This window comes from Crinia signifera, chromosome 2 (genome assembly GCF_055691185.1).
Source record: "Crinia signifera chromosome 2, ASM5569118v1, whole genome shotgun sequence".
Lineage (NCBI taxonomy): Eukaryota > Metazoa > Chordata > Amphibia > Anura > Myobatrachidae > Crinia > Crinia signifera.
This window is the reverse complement of record NC_139218.1, coordinates 212,531,388-212,547,775: the sequence shown is the minus strand read 5'-3', so window position 1 is coordinate 212,547,775 and position 16,388 is coordinate 212,531,388. Positions and strand designations below refer to the sequence as shown.

The following is a 16,388-nucleotide window of genomic DNA, read 5'->3' as shown; positions in this document are numbered from 1 at the left end:
GACTCCCAACAACCCCCCTCACCGCGGGACACTGCCGGCCGCGGGAGGGACAGCGGGACAGGCCCTGATAATCGGGACTGTCCCGCTGTAATCGGGACTGTTGGGAGGTATGTGGAAGGAGAGGTGCAGAGGGGGACAGAGGTGCAGGGATGGAAGAAGTGAGAGGTGCAGGGGAGGGGGGGGGGGACACACAGGGGGACAGAGAGGTGCGGGGTTGAAGGAAGTGAGAGGTGCAGGGAAGATGGAGGGGCGGCGGGGACAGAGAGGTGGAGATTAGGATGGAGTGAGAGGTGACATGGATAGAGAAGTGCAGCAGAGACAGATGGACATGGAGGTGCAGGAGTGATAGGTGACAACGGAGAGGTGACTTTTTTTCACCCGTACTCAAGTCCTTAAGTGCTTCCTTTCACCATATATATATATATATATATATATATATATATATATATATATATATATATAATTATTAATTATTTTTCTTTGTCTTACCAAAAAAGGGGTGGGTGCCACAAACATTTTTGGCAGGGGGGGAGCTAAATTTATAGTTACGCCACTGCGTAACACTATGTGCGGCATACCCTATCCTGCCACTGTGTAGGAACAGGCATTGCAGCCACAGCAGTCTACAAGGGTAGCCCACATCTCCCTGACCCTGGAGTGACAAAAATGGGTGTCGAGACACTAAGCCACACCATTCAACAAAACCACCCCCCTTAGTGGCCACTCCTTCTTTTGAAACCATATGCCTTTGGAGCACGTGTTGATTCATGCTGTATCAAAAAGTTAGTGATGTCATTGTTCAGTACCCTATTTTGTTTACCAGCTAATACCCACATAAGGGTTTATTTACTAAGATGGGAGTTCTGTTGAAGATGGGATGTTGTCCACAGCAACCAATCAGATTCTACTTATTTATTTAGCACCTTCTAGAAGATAATAGATAGAATCTGATTGGTTGCCTATAGCAACATCACATCTTCACTAGAACTCCCATCTTAGTAAATAAACCCCATAGTGTCACAATTTTACCCCACCTGAGTGCAGTCTTTGCCAATTTTCCACCACACATGAAAACACAGATAAATAAATCCCATAGTAAAACAGTGGTTTGTGTGTGAATGAAAGTAATACCCCTTTCACATCGCACTTTTAAAACGGTATATTGCCGTTTTTTTCCCCCATTTTAAAACGTTTAAGGCTGCAATGTGAAAGTGCCAGAGTTGATTTACCGGTTAAAGTTAACCGGTATTTCAACACGGTTAAAAAGCAGAGTCCTACACGTTTTAAAGCCGTTTTTTTGGCAGTTTGAACAGCTCTATTTCAATGGCTTGAAACGTGTCCCTTGGGGTTAAACGGGTTGAATGTTTGAATGGTATTAAATGATTTGGTACTCTTTACCTAGAACGGCGCCACCGATCAAAATCGTGGTCATCGCGGGTAAAAATCGCGGTGATCGCGGTAATCACGGGCATCGCGGGTAAAATTGGATGGCCGCGATGACCGCGATCACCGCGATTTTCCCATAGGGAACAATGTTAAAAAGCCTGATTGACCGCGATTTTACACTTAAATGCCTCAATGGACCCGATTTTGGCATATAAATCAATGTAAAATGGGCCACACAGCCCAAATAGGGCCAATGAACCCTTAAATGTCCCCCCAAATTTTTAACGCCACCCCACGATCCACGCCAACCCGAAGCGTGGCGAGCGCAGCGAGCCCGCGAGGGGCGGCGGTACGCGTCCTCCGGCCTTTTCATGCCCTACTATCCACGTCGGCGTGGTGTGAGAATATAATAGTGTGGCGAGCGCAGCGAGCCACCGAGCCCGAAGCGTGGCGAGCGCAGCGAGCCCCGCGAGGGGACGCGGATACCTTCACAGGTAGACGCGTCCCCTCGCGGGCTTCACAGGTGTCCGGGTCGCCACGGACACCTGTGAAGCCCGCAAGGGGACGCGTATAACTGTGAAGGTATCCGCGTCCCCTCGCGGGGCTCGCTGCGCTCGCCACGCTTCGGGCTCGGTGGCTCGCTGCGCTCGCCACACTATTATATTCTCACACCACGCCGACGTGGATAGTAGGGCATGAAAAGGTCGGAGGACGCGTACCGCCGCCCCTCGCGGGCTCGCTGCGCTCGCCACGCTTCGGGTTGGCGTGGATCGTGGGGTGGCGTTAAAAATTTGGGGGGACATTTAAGGGTTAATGGGCTCTGTGGCCCATTTAACATTGATTCCTATGGCCAAATCGGGTGGATTGAGCCATTTAACACTAAAATCGGGTCCATCGCGACTTTTAACATTGTTCCCTATGGGAAATCGTGAGCATCGCGTCGCGGGCATCGCGGGTGCATTTATGGCCGGCCGCGACGCGACCGACACGATTTCCCTGTTTAACATTGGTTTCAATGGGAAATCGCGGGCATCGCGTCGGTCGCGTCGCGGCCATACATTAATGTACCCGCGATGCCCGCGACGGGCGCCGCACTAAGTAAAGAGTACCAATGATTTTTAAAACGATTTTCACCTGCAATGTGAAAGGTCTCAAGGCTCTGACCCGTTTTAAAGTCCCATTTAAGAATACCGTGTCATTACCCATTTCTGCAATGTGAAAGCAGTATAAAATAATATGGTATATAGAAGCTAGATACATAATACTGGTAAGATTGTTGTACAACCATGAAGTCTGCCTAGAAGTTTTATTGCAGTTCATTGGAGATTAATAATAAACAGCCGACTAGCAATTTCCTCATTCACATGTTCACAATACCAAACGTGCATACAGGCAGGGCTATTTTTCAGTAGGCTCCAGCAGGAACTGAGGCCATTATTCTAGTTCACTCTTTCTGACAAAATATTTCTTAAGGTGAGTACACACGGGTGCAATTTCATGTAAAATCGCTGGGAATATGGTCGCTGAGCGACCATATTGCCAGTGATTTGGAGCCCAGCTGGCGATAAATCGCCAGCTGCGCGCTCCCGTGTGCACTGCCTTATGGTCGCTGGTCGCAGGAGCATGCTCCTGCGACTAGCGGCTTTCCCCGGCGATCGCTGTGCCGGGAGGTCAGCGCCGGGGAGATCAGCGTTGATCTCCCCAGCCCCGTGCCGCTGCTCCCTCCCTCCTTCCATCAAAGTGACAGCAGCAGCGTCTGCTGCTGCTGCGCTCCCCCTCCGCCCCGTAGCAGTGTCTCCTTTTCATCGCTGATGAAAAGGAGACACTGAGCAATATGATTGCTGGGGATATATTGCTAGCAATATATCCCCAGCAATCATATTACCCCGTGTGTACATAGCATTAGATGGACAAAACCATGTGCATTGCAGGTGAGGCAGGTGTAAAACCCCACCCAAATCTAATTATCTATGCACAAGTAACACCTGCCTCACCTGCAGTGCACATGGTTTTGTCCATCTAAGAAATATTTTGACAGAAAGAGTGAACTAGAATAAGGGCCTCAGTTCCTGCTGGAGCCTGCTGAAAAATAGCCCTGCATACAGGTGAACAAAAAATATATAGCAATTGTGCCCTTAAGATAAAATCCTTATAGTCTAATTGCTTCCTCTAGTTCCTTCACGCTGGCTGTTAGAGAGCTAAAATATGCACTGTTCACAGTAAAGCCAGTACATTTATACTGTATGTGCCTAGTATAAGGCTATTCATGTGCTTATATACTGCTATACAGAAGCTTTTGCAGGAACTGAAGATTCTGTCGTTCTTGGCTCCAGAATCAATTTTTTTTTTTTTGCTGGTGTACTTTCAGCTGCTGCTGCTGCATATCTTTGAATAGCCTTATAATGTTTGCAGAGTGTCTTTCTTTCTTCTTACACTTACTGTATATGTAAATTCCCTGCCTCTGAGAGTTTGGACTTGAGGTTTTACTGATCTGGTTACAGAGAGTGACAGACTATCTCTTTCTGAATGCTATTGCTGTGTGTCCTCATTGAGGATGATGATCTCCCCTTCATCCTCCTCAATGCTCCCTGCAGGGAAACATTTCTTAGCAGTTAAATAACAACAACACATTTTGCAAAACATGTGTTGTTGTTATGTTACATAATAGAGGAATGAATCCATATTTATTGCCTCATCTATTTGCAAACTTCTAGGTACTGCTATGCCTTCCAGTGAGGTAACTAGACATGATGTGCCCCCTTGCCAAAAAAGTTTCTGGCACCTATACATTAATATTTTTTATTTTTACCAAGGTTTTAATGCTTGTTGTCAGGGGTTACATGATATTTACCAGGCTATAGATGCTCATTGCCAGGGGTTTCTTGCTCGTTGCCAGGATTAACATGCTTATTGCCTTGGGATACATGCTCGATGCCAAGGGTTTCTTGGTCATTGCCAGGGTTTTCATGCTCGTTACCTGGGGTTTCTTGGTCATTGTCAGGGATTTCATGTTTGTTGCCCGGGTTACATGCTAATTGCCTGGGGTTACTTGCTCATTGTCAGGGGTTACATGCGTGTTGACAGGGGTTTCTTGCTTGTTGTAAGGAGTTACATGCTCATTGCCAGGGGTTTCTCGCTTGTAGGCCTGCAAGCGTTTCCCAGTATCTGGCACTTCTGGCTAACACTGTGCACGCTGCGCTCCTCTGACAGACGCTAGAGGATCGGTAGGACCTTTAACATCTGTCTCCTCCAAGGCGGCTGCCATTTTTCGAGTTGCAATTTCAGCTGATCGATGTGGATGCCCAGACCACATGTAATCTGTAGAGACCCTGCGCCCCCCCCCCCCCCCGTCCTCCGGTACTGACTCCCCCAAGCCACAGTTTGGACTGCAGGGCCATTGTTACGCCCCTGATTGCTCCAAAATAAGGATGGCATGTGGCCTAACCTTCTTGCCCTGTGAGCTACCAGTTGAAGCAATCCCCAGTTGCTGAAAGGGTTTTATTGTGTTTTTCTATTGGGGTCCATAAAAAATATATCTTTATGTATGTATGTATATATATATAATACTGAATATACATGTACTGTATAATACAGTATTTAAACCTGATGACATGTAATAATATGTGGTATGATACTCACGATGTATGCATGTCTTTCCATTTCTGGGTATTTGTAATATTGTGCATTATTTATAACCCCGCTATGACCAGAGGTTGTTTCTGCCTCTGTGATCAGGCCCATTTTCATTATTGTGCTCTACTTACTTTGTCATCTTTCATTCTACTATTTAAGTAAATGTCTTTTTTTGTGAATTATAAAGGGGAAATTGAACTATGTTCGAATCACGATGTTCAGTTTCCTAATCCCGAGAGTTGCAGCAGCCACCATCATTTTCCTGAGTATCTGTATGGGGGGATGGGCTTGGCTATATTGATATCCATGATGTGTTAGCATTCTGTATCCCTACAGCATTCTGAATGCACTTTGCAGATCTCTCCGAGAACCGAAGTCCCAAATAAGTGTCTCTTTTTAACATAAGAAATATTAATAAAAAACAAATAAATAAAACAGACGTTAGTTTTTACTTTGAAAAAAAGTTACCAAAAATACACTTGATTTTGTTGTGTCCTTTGTCATGGTTACTATTCCATTGGCTTAAATCAGCTTCAGTTACAGATTTGCGAACTGCTGTCGGTAGTCACCCAGCACACAGTAAGGTCATCCCGCATGCCGGGTCCCTTCCCACGATGTGATTGCAAACTCCTGCAATCGCATCGCTGTTATGTGCACTTTTTTCTGTGTAGCAAAGTGCTCATATATTAAGGGTAGCCCCCTGGCTAAGCAGCACAGCTGCAATGCCAGACACTGCACTACCATGTTTAAGGTGGCAGCAGCTGCGTATGAGTTCACGGAGACACTGTGGCCCACCGGAAAAATGCTGCGTTGCTGCCCCCAACCAGTTATTAGACTGCAGTCACATTGAGAAACTTTTTCTAAATACAACTGCAGTTTCAGGGCTCGCAAATCAGCGAATAGAAATGGGCCAAGGTCGACTTGGTTTTAGGTCGACAGTCATTAGGTCGACATGAGTTTTTCTCTGTTTTTTGAGCCGACATGTGCCGACAGGCGGTATTTCATGCCCTACCATCCACTAGGGCGTGGTGGGAGAATAAAATAGTGTGCCGAGCGCAGCGAGGCACCGTGCCCGAAGCATCGCGAGCAATGCGAGGGGCTGCGGTTCAACTCCAACTGTGTCCATGTCGACTGTGTCTACATTCGGGTCAAAAATCAGTGAAAAACTCATGTCGACCTAATGACTGTCGACCTAAAACCATGTCGACCTTAAGTCATGTTGACCTTGAGACATGTCGACCTTCAACCCTGTCGACCTTGGGGCCAGTCGACCTTCCGGGGTCGAGCTAATGACTGTAGACCTAAGTCTGGTCTGACAGATGTACCAATTCCTATTTATGTGCTACGTGCAAAAGCAGACAATATTTACCGTACAGCTTACTCAATAGCAGGCATGTCCGAAATATGGCCCTCCAGCTGTTCTGAAACTACACATCCCAGCATGCCTTGCCATAGTTTTAGCATTTCCTAATACCAAAACTGTGGCAAGGCATGATGGGACTTGTAGTTTCACAACAGCTGGAGGGCCATAGTTTGGACATGCCTGCTCTATAGTAATGATTCAGGAAGTTAGTCAGGCTCAGGCAATAGGTCAGATACCTCCTGACGAATGCTTGCTGAACAATTCTGTTTATAGGAATGTCAACAAATACTTGCAAAATCAGAGCCAGAAAATATGTAATGGGGCATACACACGGGGCATGCTGATAGCCATTTACTGTCTTGATGCAGGCTGGGAATTTTGCTTCAAGGCTCTGATTGTGTGACCATCACCTGTCTCTGCTCAATGGCCTATAGAATTGTGGGGTGCTGGGCAGCTACTCATTGTGCCTATACATTAAGATAGCTCTGACCAGTCAGTGTAAACTGTCAGTCACTGTGATTAGTATCAGGCCAGGACCAACATTCATTCAAGTATTGTAAGTACTGTTTGCATAAGTTGCATAAATTGCTTTATATCAACTATGAAATAAGGCAGTGTTTTGTGTGCTTTCTACAAGAGGGTACAGGGAATTGCCTGCTGGGCTTTGGGCCCCCCAAGAAACCATACCCTATAGCGGTTGCATCCCCTGCACCCGTTACGGATATGCCACTACTGCCTCCAGTTCTTCTAGTTGGAGCAGGTTGCAGATTAGTTAATGATTAAGATTTATGGTTAATGGTTGGCTGAGGGTCTTTGGAATAGTTATCTAGTTTAGGGTACACATATAACAACATGTTGTTGGCATAGGTTTAGAAACAATAAACTGCCACAGTTATACTCGATTCAAACCATATCATGCTTTACTCATTAACAATATAATGTACAGTATGTTTTTATTCCTTGTATGTAGGTTATCAAGGATATTAGAGACTGCTGTTGTACAATTCTGAATGTATTTTGTGTAATTATGTGCTCTGCATTTTTACTCTGGGCTACCATTAAACAACATTTTCTTGATACTCACAGATGGTACCACAAAGAAACTACGCAGTAATATTCGGCGCAGCACAGAGACCGGTATTGCCGTGGAGATGAGGAATCGGGTGACAAGGCAAGGAAGTCGGGAATCCACAGATGGCAGCACAAATAGCAACAGTTCTGATGGCACGTAGGTCACCGACTTCTTTTTTCAAATTTTTTATATGTTCCTTTATTTGCTACAAACAATACTTTCTGCATAATACAATCCCCATTTAATCCCAGAATGTCTCATTTTTTTTTTTTTTTCTCCTTGCTGTATTTTTTCTCTCTCTACATTTAGGTTTTCTGCAAGTATTTAATAATAAAAACAGCCTAGAGTACTGAGAAGCCTTAAGGTGCCCACACACACAATAACGATCTGCATTAGTCTTGAAATCTTTTGTCCGTTCTGGACAAAAGATTGCAGGCAAGCGCACATCTTCACCAAAGACTTCTCTTAAGGCCCCCATACACTATGCGATTTTCAGCCAATTTCACTAAATTTTGGCCATTTAGGCCGATAAATCAGGTGAAATCGGCCCAAAATCGTATGTGTTTGACATCTGATCCGATCTGATGCGTGGTCCCATGCGCTTCAGATCGGATCATGGCATCAGACCTGCTGCACATAAGATATATGGTTTTCCATAATAAATCCAAAGCACACCCAAATGGGTTGTGTTGGTTCCTGGCAAGAGAGCTCACAGCTACTAATTAAACTTCCAGAAATCTTTGTCTTACCCCTTTGTTCCATAAGCTACTATACATTACAAAATGGTATTATACTTTCAAAGGTGGGGGCAACCGTTAGCATGGCCGATGTAAAGGTTCTTGGCACCTTAGGCAAAACTTCAACTACTGCCCCCACCCCAACCAAACTTTACACTGTCACCAAGACCCACTTTCAACTCCTCAAGTGAAAACATGGAGGTGGCATCTTAGAAGACCAACAGTGGTTACCTGTATTAAGTATGGTATACGGTCATTAGTTCGACCCATATTAGGTCCACATGCATTGGTTCTACCGCTGAAGGTCAACATGGCTTAAGTTGGCGCATGAAATAGGTCCACATGGCTAAGCTCAACAGGGTGGGAAGGTCAACACAAGCATTAGGTCAACAATGGCAAGGACGACATGAATTTTGAATTTTACAAGTCCCCCAAAGCACCCTAGGGTGGAACACACTTTGGGAACCACTGCTCTATACACTATGTCTATTTTTGTATTTGCAGATTTATCTTCCCCACAACCCGACTAGGAGCAGAGAGTCAGTTTAGTAATTTTTTGGATGGACTTGGTCCAGCACAGATTGTTGGGAGACAGACCCTTGCTACGCCTCCTATGGGTGAGTAGAACATTCTGTAATAAATATTTCTATGTCGCAAAAAATGTTTTCATGTTATGAACTTTACAGTTTCCAGATACATATGTTCATTGACATATTTATAATAGGTGCATACTGTGAGGTGTTCACTGGCCTTTGAGTTACAGCTGCCCAGAACAGACCCCATGGATTTTGTGAAGTTGTTGCTCCCATCTGTAATGTGCAAGTGGCTCCATCTTTGAGTGAAATACAGAAAGCATCATAACAGATGATAGCAAGCACTATGGCACTGTACCAGCACCTTTGCTATATTCTGTGGGTGTAGCAACTTCTCGAAAATACTACTGGAAAGATGGCTGCACACTGAAAGCACCTCTAAATAATAATTAGTAGTTGCTGTAATCAGTTTACAGACTGAGCAGATGCATGAACTTACATTCTATTTGAGAGCAAAATTGCAGAAGTCATAGCTGTAGTACATTTACATGTCCATGGAGACGCATAGCTCAGCCAATCAGGGCTGCATTTTAAAAAGCAAAAGTCTATGTGAAAAGGTATTGCTGGTATTGCTAGAAGCAGTTGTTCATATGGGTGTGCACAGCATTAGGGTGTGTCTGTGCACCCTAACACTCAATGTGCACCCTAACACTCAATGTGCACATGCCTATGACCACAAGGAGATGCAGATTGAAATTATGGGGGAAATTTGCTAAAGAAAATTTGTAAAAAATAGGTGTATTAGTATCCAGAAATACACTTATTTTTGACATTTACTATCCCGAAAATACGGCAATTTGTATTCGTATTGATAGCACATCAATACGAATACGAATTGCCGTATTTTCGGGATAGTAAATGTCCAAAAATGAGTGTATTTCTGGATACAAATACACCTATTTTTTTTTTACAAATTTCCTTTAGTAAATTTCCCCCTTTATGGTGATTCATGCAATTCAATGGGTGTTCCTAGGTGTTGAATGGGAGGGGGCTAACACTTGGAGCATGTTGCAGGTATGTTGATGTGAGTGGCTGCATCTAAACACACAGTTGCACTTACATCGGCGGCAATGGTCACTCGGACATTCTGTGCCTGTCACAGGCAGGTGCAGTGTCTGATGGTACAGCTGATTGTGTCCTGATAGTGTGTCTATGTGCACACATTGACAGTGATTTGCATGCATCGGCTAACATAGTTTTGGATGACTTTAGCTCACTATCTTCAATGGGGCCAGCCTTTCCAGGAAGGGATTTTGCAATCCCTCTCCAGTGGGCTGGAGTAGGGAAGCCAATTCCGTGGCATTTTTTCAATCCCAAAAAATGAAAAATGTTCAATAAAAAAAAAACCAATGCCCCGCATGTTTACTTACATGAAGTCCGGTGGGTGGCTGGGCATGCTGATGTTTCCGGTTGCTGGGTCGCCAGAAGGGTGGGCATGGAGCCGGGAGTGGTCTCAGGGAGCAAGGAGCCAGGTGTCTCCAGGAGCCAGCCAACATGTCCAAGACAGGAGCAGGCAGGAGAGAGTTCTCCGTAAGCCTTGCTCATTGAGAGGGAAGCTTGCTTACTAAAGTGAAGCTTGATTACTTAAGTGACTTGTGAGTTGGAAACTGAAGCAGGTGATTTAGAATACTGAAAAGGTGAGTTTGAACACAGTCTAAATTTTCATATTCTATTTTATTGTGATATATTCATCTTCTCTCTATCCTACTTTAACCTGTTGCTCAATTTTGACATTTAATTCATTTTATCTATATTTTTTCCAACATTGTATTTCATTTTACTCATTGACTATTATTTTCTCTTATCTTTGCCACACATTTATCGCACCCTGTTTCCCTCTTCACGCCTGCTCACATTTGCCTCACTCCTGACCTTCTCTGTTCCCTTCATCCTCTCACTTGTTGTTTCATACTTAATTGGATTACTCAATCAACCTGATTTTACCCACTTGTCTCCTCTCTGACAGTAGTTCCTTTCCTGTTACCTTCTCTCTCACTCTGTTTTCTACCACATCCTCGGAAATCTACTACAGACGCTGCCTGTCCTCCCAAATCCCTCTGTCTGCTTTCACTAACCTACCCTCTCACCTTCGGTTCCTCATGGCTGTTAATCTCTCAACTTCACTTTCTCCAATTGCTCCTCCCCCCTCCCATCCCATACCTATCCTGACCACTCGCCCGCGCACCCCCACCTCCTTTTCTCCTCCTTTGAGTCTCACTCTATCCGTCTATACTACCCCTACCACCTCCGTGTCGCTGCAATCTACCGCCCCCCTGGCCATCTCCCAATTTCTTGACAACTTCGCCGCCTGGCTTCCACACTTCCTCTTCTCTGACCTGCCATCTGTCATTCTTGGTGACTTTAACATCCCCTTGGATAACCCCGCTGATCCTGGCACCTCCAAACTCCTCTCTCTCTGCTCCTCACTTGGCCTATCTCAGTGGACTACCTCTCCCACCCACATCCAAGGACACTCCCTCGATCTCGTCTTCTCTCGCTCTTGTTCCCTTACTGACTACACTATCTCTGCTTTTCCTCTTTCTGACCATCACCTCATCTCCTTCTCCCTCACTGCTCCCCCCTCTCCCACCCCCCTCCCAAGCGCATTGTCTCACGGCATAACGTCAACACACTTGATCTTGCTGCCTTCTCAAACACGCTGTGTCCTCTTCTCGCCCCAATCGCCCTCATGTCCTGCCCGAACCTCGCCGCCTCCCTCTATAATGACACCCTATCTTCGGCAGTATTTATTGGATGCACCAATCCCAGTGTTTTGGGGGCCAAATCCCGGGATCCTGACGATCCCAATCCCGGGATTGGCCACCCTAGGCTGGAGCCATTCACATTTTCAATTGTGATATTTTTGTATTGCAGATGTGCAGCTGGATAGCCATGCCTGCACAGTTTATGGGCTACGTTTTTGTTCACATTCAAAAATCCTTATTGCAGCAATATGCTGTAATAAGAAATGTAACATTTTTGAGGCGCGCCACATTTTATAATAAATCAGAATGTTGATATTTAAGTAGGAACAATAGCTAAAGTGATGTACGAATTAAAGTCTGAGAGACATCCTAAACCACTGAGGAAAGATCCAGTAGCTATACCCTAACATTTGCTACCACCAATTAAACACATCAGTTGATGGAATTTTTTGTGGATCCCACCAAGCAAAGGTGGAAGCTATGTCCCAACACATACCACCAGACACGGGTAGAAGCTATACCACGACACGTGCCATTAGAAATGGGTAGAAGCAGGGCCGGTGCTAGGGGGTTCGGCGCCCTCCTGCAAACTATAAATTTGCGCCAACCCAAACTTTACAAAGGGAGGGGTGTGGCCACACAATAATGCTCCGACTCCAAATTACACTACACAGTAGCACAATCTTATTCACCAGTGCCGTAACTAGCCATTTTGGTGCCATGTGCGAAGATATAGGGACAGTGCGCGCCGAAGGTGCGCGCAAAATTGTAGAAGCGTGGCTTCATGGGGAATTGGCGTGGTCACATAAAAGTACCAATAACACCATAATCCCCTTAACACATTATGCTTCACACCTCAAAACCCAAAGCACATTATAGTAACCACACACAGTAATGCACATTATTCGTAATGCCACACATCATGATGCCCCTTGCACAATATGCAGAACACCATAATGCCCATTACACATTATGCCACACACTGTAATTCCCCTTACATAATATGCCATGCACTATAATGCCCATATGATATTGACACACATTATGCTACACATAATGCCCCGAGTACTCCTGCATATGCCCACATTTGTAGCGTTGCTTATTCATAACACCCACACCAGTTGTGAAAAGTAGTTGCTCTGCTTACACGTAGTGCCCACACCAGTTGCCGTCAGTAGTAGCGCTGCGTAACCATATACCCACTCCAGATGCTGACAGTAGTACCTCTGCTTATACATAACACCCACACCAGTTGCCAAAAGTAGTTGCTCTGCTTATACACATGCCCACACCAGTTGCCTAAAAGTAGTACCTCTGCTTATACGTAGTGCCCACACCAGTTGCCGACAGTAGTAGCACTGTGTAACCATATGCCCACACCAGTTGCCGAAATTAGTAGCGCTGCCTGTACACATGCCTACACCAGTTGCTGACATTAGTAGTGCTGCCTCTACACGTGCCCACACCAGTTGCCGACATTAGTAGTGCTGCCCCTACACGTGCCCACACCAGTTGCCGACATTAGTAGTGCTGCCTCTACACGTGCCCACACCAGTTGCCGACAGTAGTACTGCTGCCTACACACGTGCCCACACCAGTTGCCGACATTAGTAGTGCTGCCTCTACATGTGCCCACACCAGTTGCCGACAGTAGTACCGCTGCCTACACACGTGCCCACACCAGTTGCCGACATTAGTAGCGCTGCATATAGACGTGCCCACACCAGTTGCTGACATTAACAGCGCTGCCTGTACACATGCCCACACCAGTTGCCGACATTAGTAGTGCTGCCTATACACATGCCCACACCAGTTGCTGACATTAGTAGTGCTGCCTACACACGTGCCCACACCAGTTGCCGACATTAGTAGTGCTGCCTACACATGTGCCCACACCAGTTGCCGACATTAGTAGTGCTGCCTACAAACGTGCCCACACCAGTTGCTGACATTAGTAGCGCTGCATACACATGTGCCCACACCAGTTGCCGACATTAGCAGCGCTGCCTATATACGTGCCCACACCAGTTGCCGACATTAGTAGCGCTGCCTACACATGTGCCCACACCAGTTGCCAACATTAGTAGTGCTGCCTACACATGTGCCCACACCAGTTGCTGACATTAGTAGTGCTGCCTACACACGTGCCCACATCAGTTGCCGACATTAGTACACTCACACTTTACAATGGTGGCACTGGCAGCTCATCCTCTGCTGTTTCCTGGTGTCTTCAGTCAGCCTTGCTCCCTTGTAGCTCCGCCCCTTCTGGTCCATGTAGCCACGCCCCCTCTGCCCGTGTAGCTCCGCCCCCTTTCGGACCCTCCCGATGACCAGCTGATGAGGAGGGATCTCTGTGCCTCCGTCGCTGCTGCCTGTGATGAAGTGTGATGAAGTGTGACAGGCGCAGCAGCAGCCGGCAGGCACGGAGGACAGCAGAGGATGCACAGCAGGGACAGCGCCTCTCCTGCACGGCGCCTACCTGCTTTGCATCCTCTGCTGAGTGGGTAGCGCCGGCCCTGGGTAGAAGCTATATCAGGACATATAAGACCAGACACAGGTAGATCCTATACCAGGACTTGTCCCTCCAAACACATAAAGAAGGAAGTCAGCTCTATGCTAATTGCAGCCTGGACTGTCAGAAGCAGAGGGAGGGAACACCTCCCATTGGGACTGATTGTAGTTTCTGTGAGTGACAGGTAGGACTTCAAACAGGACTGCATCTGGCTTCACTGACACTGAGCTGATTGGTGGATTTTATATGGTTGCAGTCATGCCACCCATAGGTAAACTCTGTCACTGAATATATACAGTATTTATTTTAAATGTTTTATACAGACATACAAATTCTGAGTATGAGCATGCAGTTATTCAACATCTTAAATACTAATAAAATTAAAATATTCCAAAGTACAACAGGGTTAAAAAAAAATAATTGTAACACAGGTCCGACTTGTCTTAGGCAGAAGTTGGACCTGTTTTCCCTTGAGCTCCCCCAGCAGCTCACCAGGAGGGCTACTTCTGACTAGGTCTTTTTTGACATGCCATAAAGTGTAAATAAACTCCTGGAAGGTACCGGCGGAGTTCAAAAGGAATCAGATACAATACATTGCGGCGATGTGCTGCTGATGATCTGATTTGTGCTGCACTTACTGTATGTTCTACAGGATCTGATTTGATCTGATACACATGGGTCGATTTCACCTGATATAAGGGCCCGATTTGTCAGATTAAGTTGAAATCGTCCCAAAACGGACCTATGTATGGCCTCTAGATATTGGTAGAAAAAACAGAGCAGATAAATCAGCCACGCAGCACTGCAGCACTGCACATTAATGTATCAAATGCAGTGGGAATCCGTATGTAAAATTCACAGTCACAAAGATCAGACACGGCCATGTTTGCCAGACTTCCAGGATGAAATGAATCAGTTTGCCCGTCTCTGATCACCACTACTTGCTTCTGATCGTCTCCTCACCTATAATGCTGTTATATTAGTTAATTAACTCTCCTATGATGTCATTGCTGGGAAAGTGATGTACAGTAGCTCCCTGCTGTACATGCAGCTCTCCTGCTCTGCAGTCTGCTATATTTCTGTGTCATTTCCAGTCTGTAGTTGTGCTGTATTTCAAAGAACACTAAGTTAAACTGTGCCCTATATAATGTGCTATGTTACAGTTAGTTCTTTTTTGTCTTTATATTAAGTTATATATTAAGTTATACTTTTGGCTTTAGGTCTTACCATGCCCAGAAAGGCAAAAACTGCGTAGGCAATAGAGACAGCTGTGGGACAGTTGGGCCCAAAGCAACCAATCAGATTATGTCTGTCACATTGTTGCCGACTTTATAATTCTCCTCTCCGGGCTTCTCCAATGGAGGAGAGTTCCAGCAGCCGCTCAGGGGGCGGGCTTAAGTATGACGTCACTAAGCCCCGCCCCCATGATGACAAACTGCTGAATTCACGTATCTCCGAGGAGGGGGCAGGGCTAAATGACGCGATTGTGTCATTTTTGCTCCGCCCCCTCCTCTGATACCCGAGGATTGCGGGGCGCGGAGGGGAGGGATTTTCGGGAGACTCCTGGCCATTCCGGGAGAGTCGGCAACCCTGGTCTATCATTTTGTAGGATGCAATAGAGAAATGATAGGCAGAATCTGATTGGTTGCTATGCATCATCACCTCTTTCCAATTTTATAAGCTTTGGTAAATTTGCAGCTTTTATTCATGGAGTATTATTCTGTTCTCTCCCACACTCATCATAATGTGTTACTATCATATAAATATATAGAGAAAGCTACAACTGTATGCATAGAGGAATAAATTGTATTTCCTCTGTGTTTTTTTTTTTATAACATATGTATTTTTAATATCACTGCAATATGAGTACTGCAGTACTACTCTATTGTGTATGATAGACTAGATTCCTTCCCAACACTGCCGCTGACTGAAGCATTAATACTGTATAACTATATCTTACAGTACTATACAGCCCCCTTGTGGTCATGAGTGGGAATGCACTTGTAGCTTGATAACACTGGTGAATTTTAGATGTCTACAGATTATCATTAACTTCCATTTTCCTGCAGTAATTAACATATGTTATCACAACTATTCACAGTGATAAAAATAATAAATAATATGGCAATGTAATAGTTCAGTCAGGCCAAAAGTTTGTTTTTCAGAGCTTGTTGCATCCAACCTTTGCTATATAGCCCTTGTTCTAAAATTCTTTTTTATGTATTAACAGCAATTTATTTATGATTTTGTCATAGCTGAACACTGTCCTGCTGTCCATCCTGCGAGATGCATGGGGGGGGGGGGGGGGGGATGGGGGCGGCAGAATTGGAGGACCCAGCAATCATCGCTTCTCCTTTTTCGGGTGTGGCCATGCTTCCGTCGCAGCA

At 45.5% G+C, this 16,388-nt stretch overlaps 1 protein-coding gene across 1 annotated transcript in view; it reads left to right on the top strand.

The window, feature by feature from the left end:
* The window catches only part of RIMS3 (regulating synaptic membrane exocytosis 3), a 130,862-nt gene that overhangs the window by 84,292 nt on the left and 30,182 nt on the right, over positions 1 to 16,388 (top strand). Inside the window, exons 3-4 of the mRNA XM_083173672.1 lie at positions 7,469 to 7,610; positions 8,696 to 8,808. Of these exons, the coding sequence (XP_083029798.1) occupies positions 7,469 to 7,610; positions 8,696 to 8,808 (255 nt within the window). The remainder of the gene's footprint in view (positions 1 to 7,468; positions 7,611 to 8,695; positions 8,809 to 16,388) is intronic.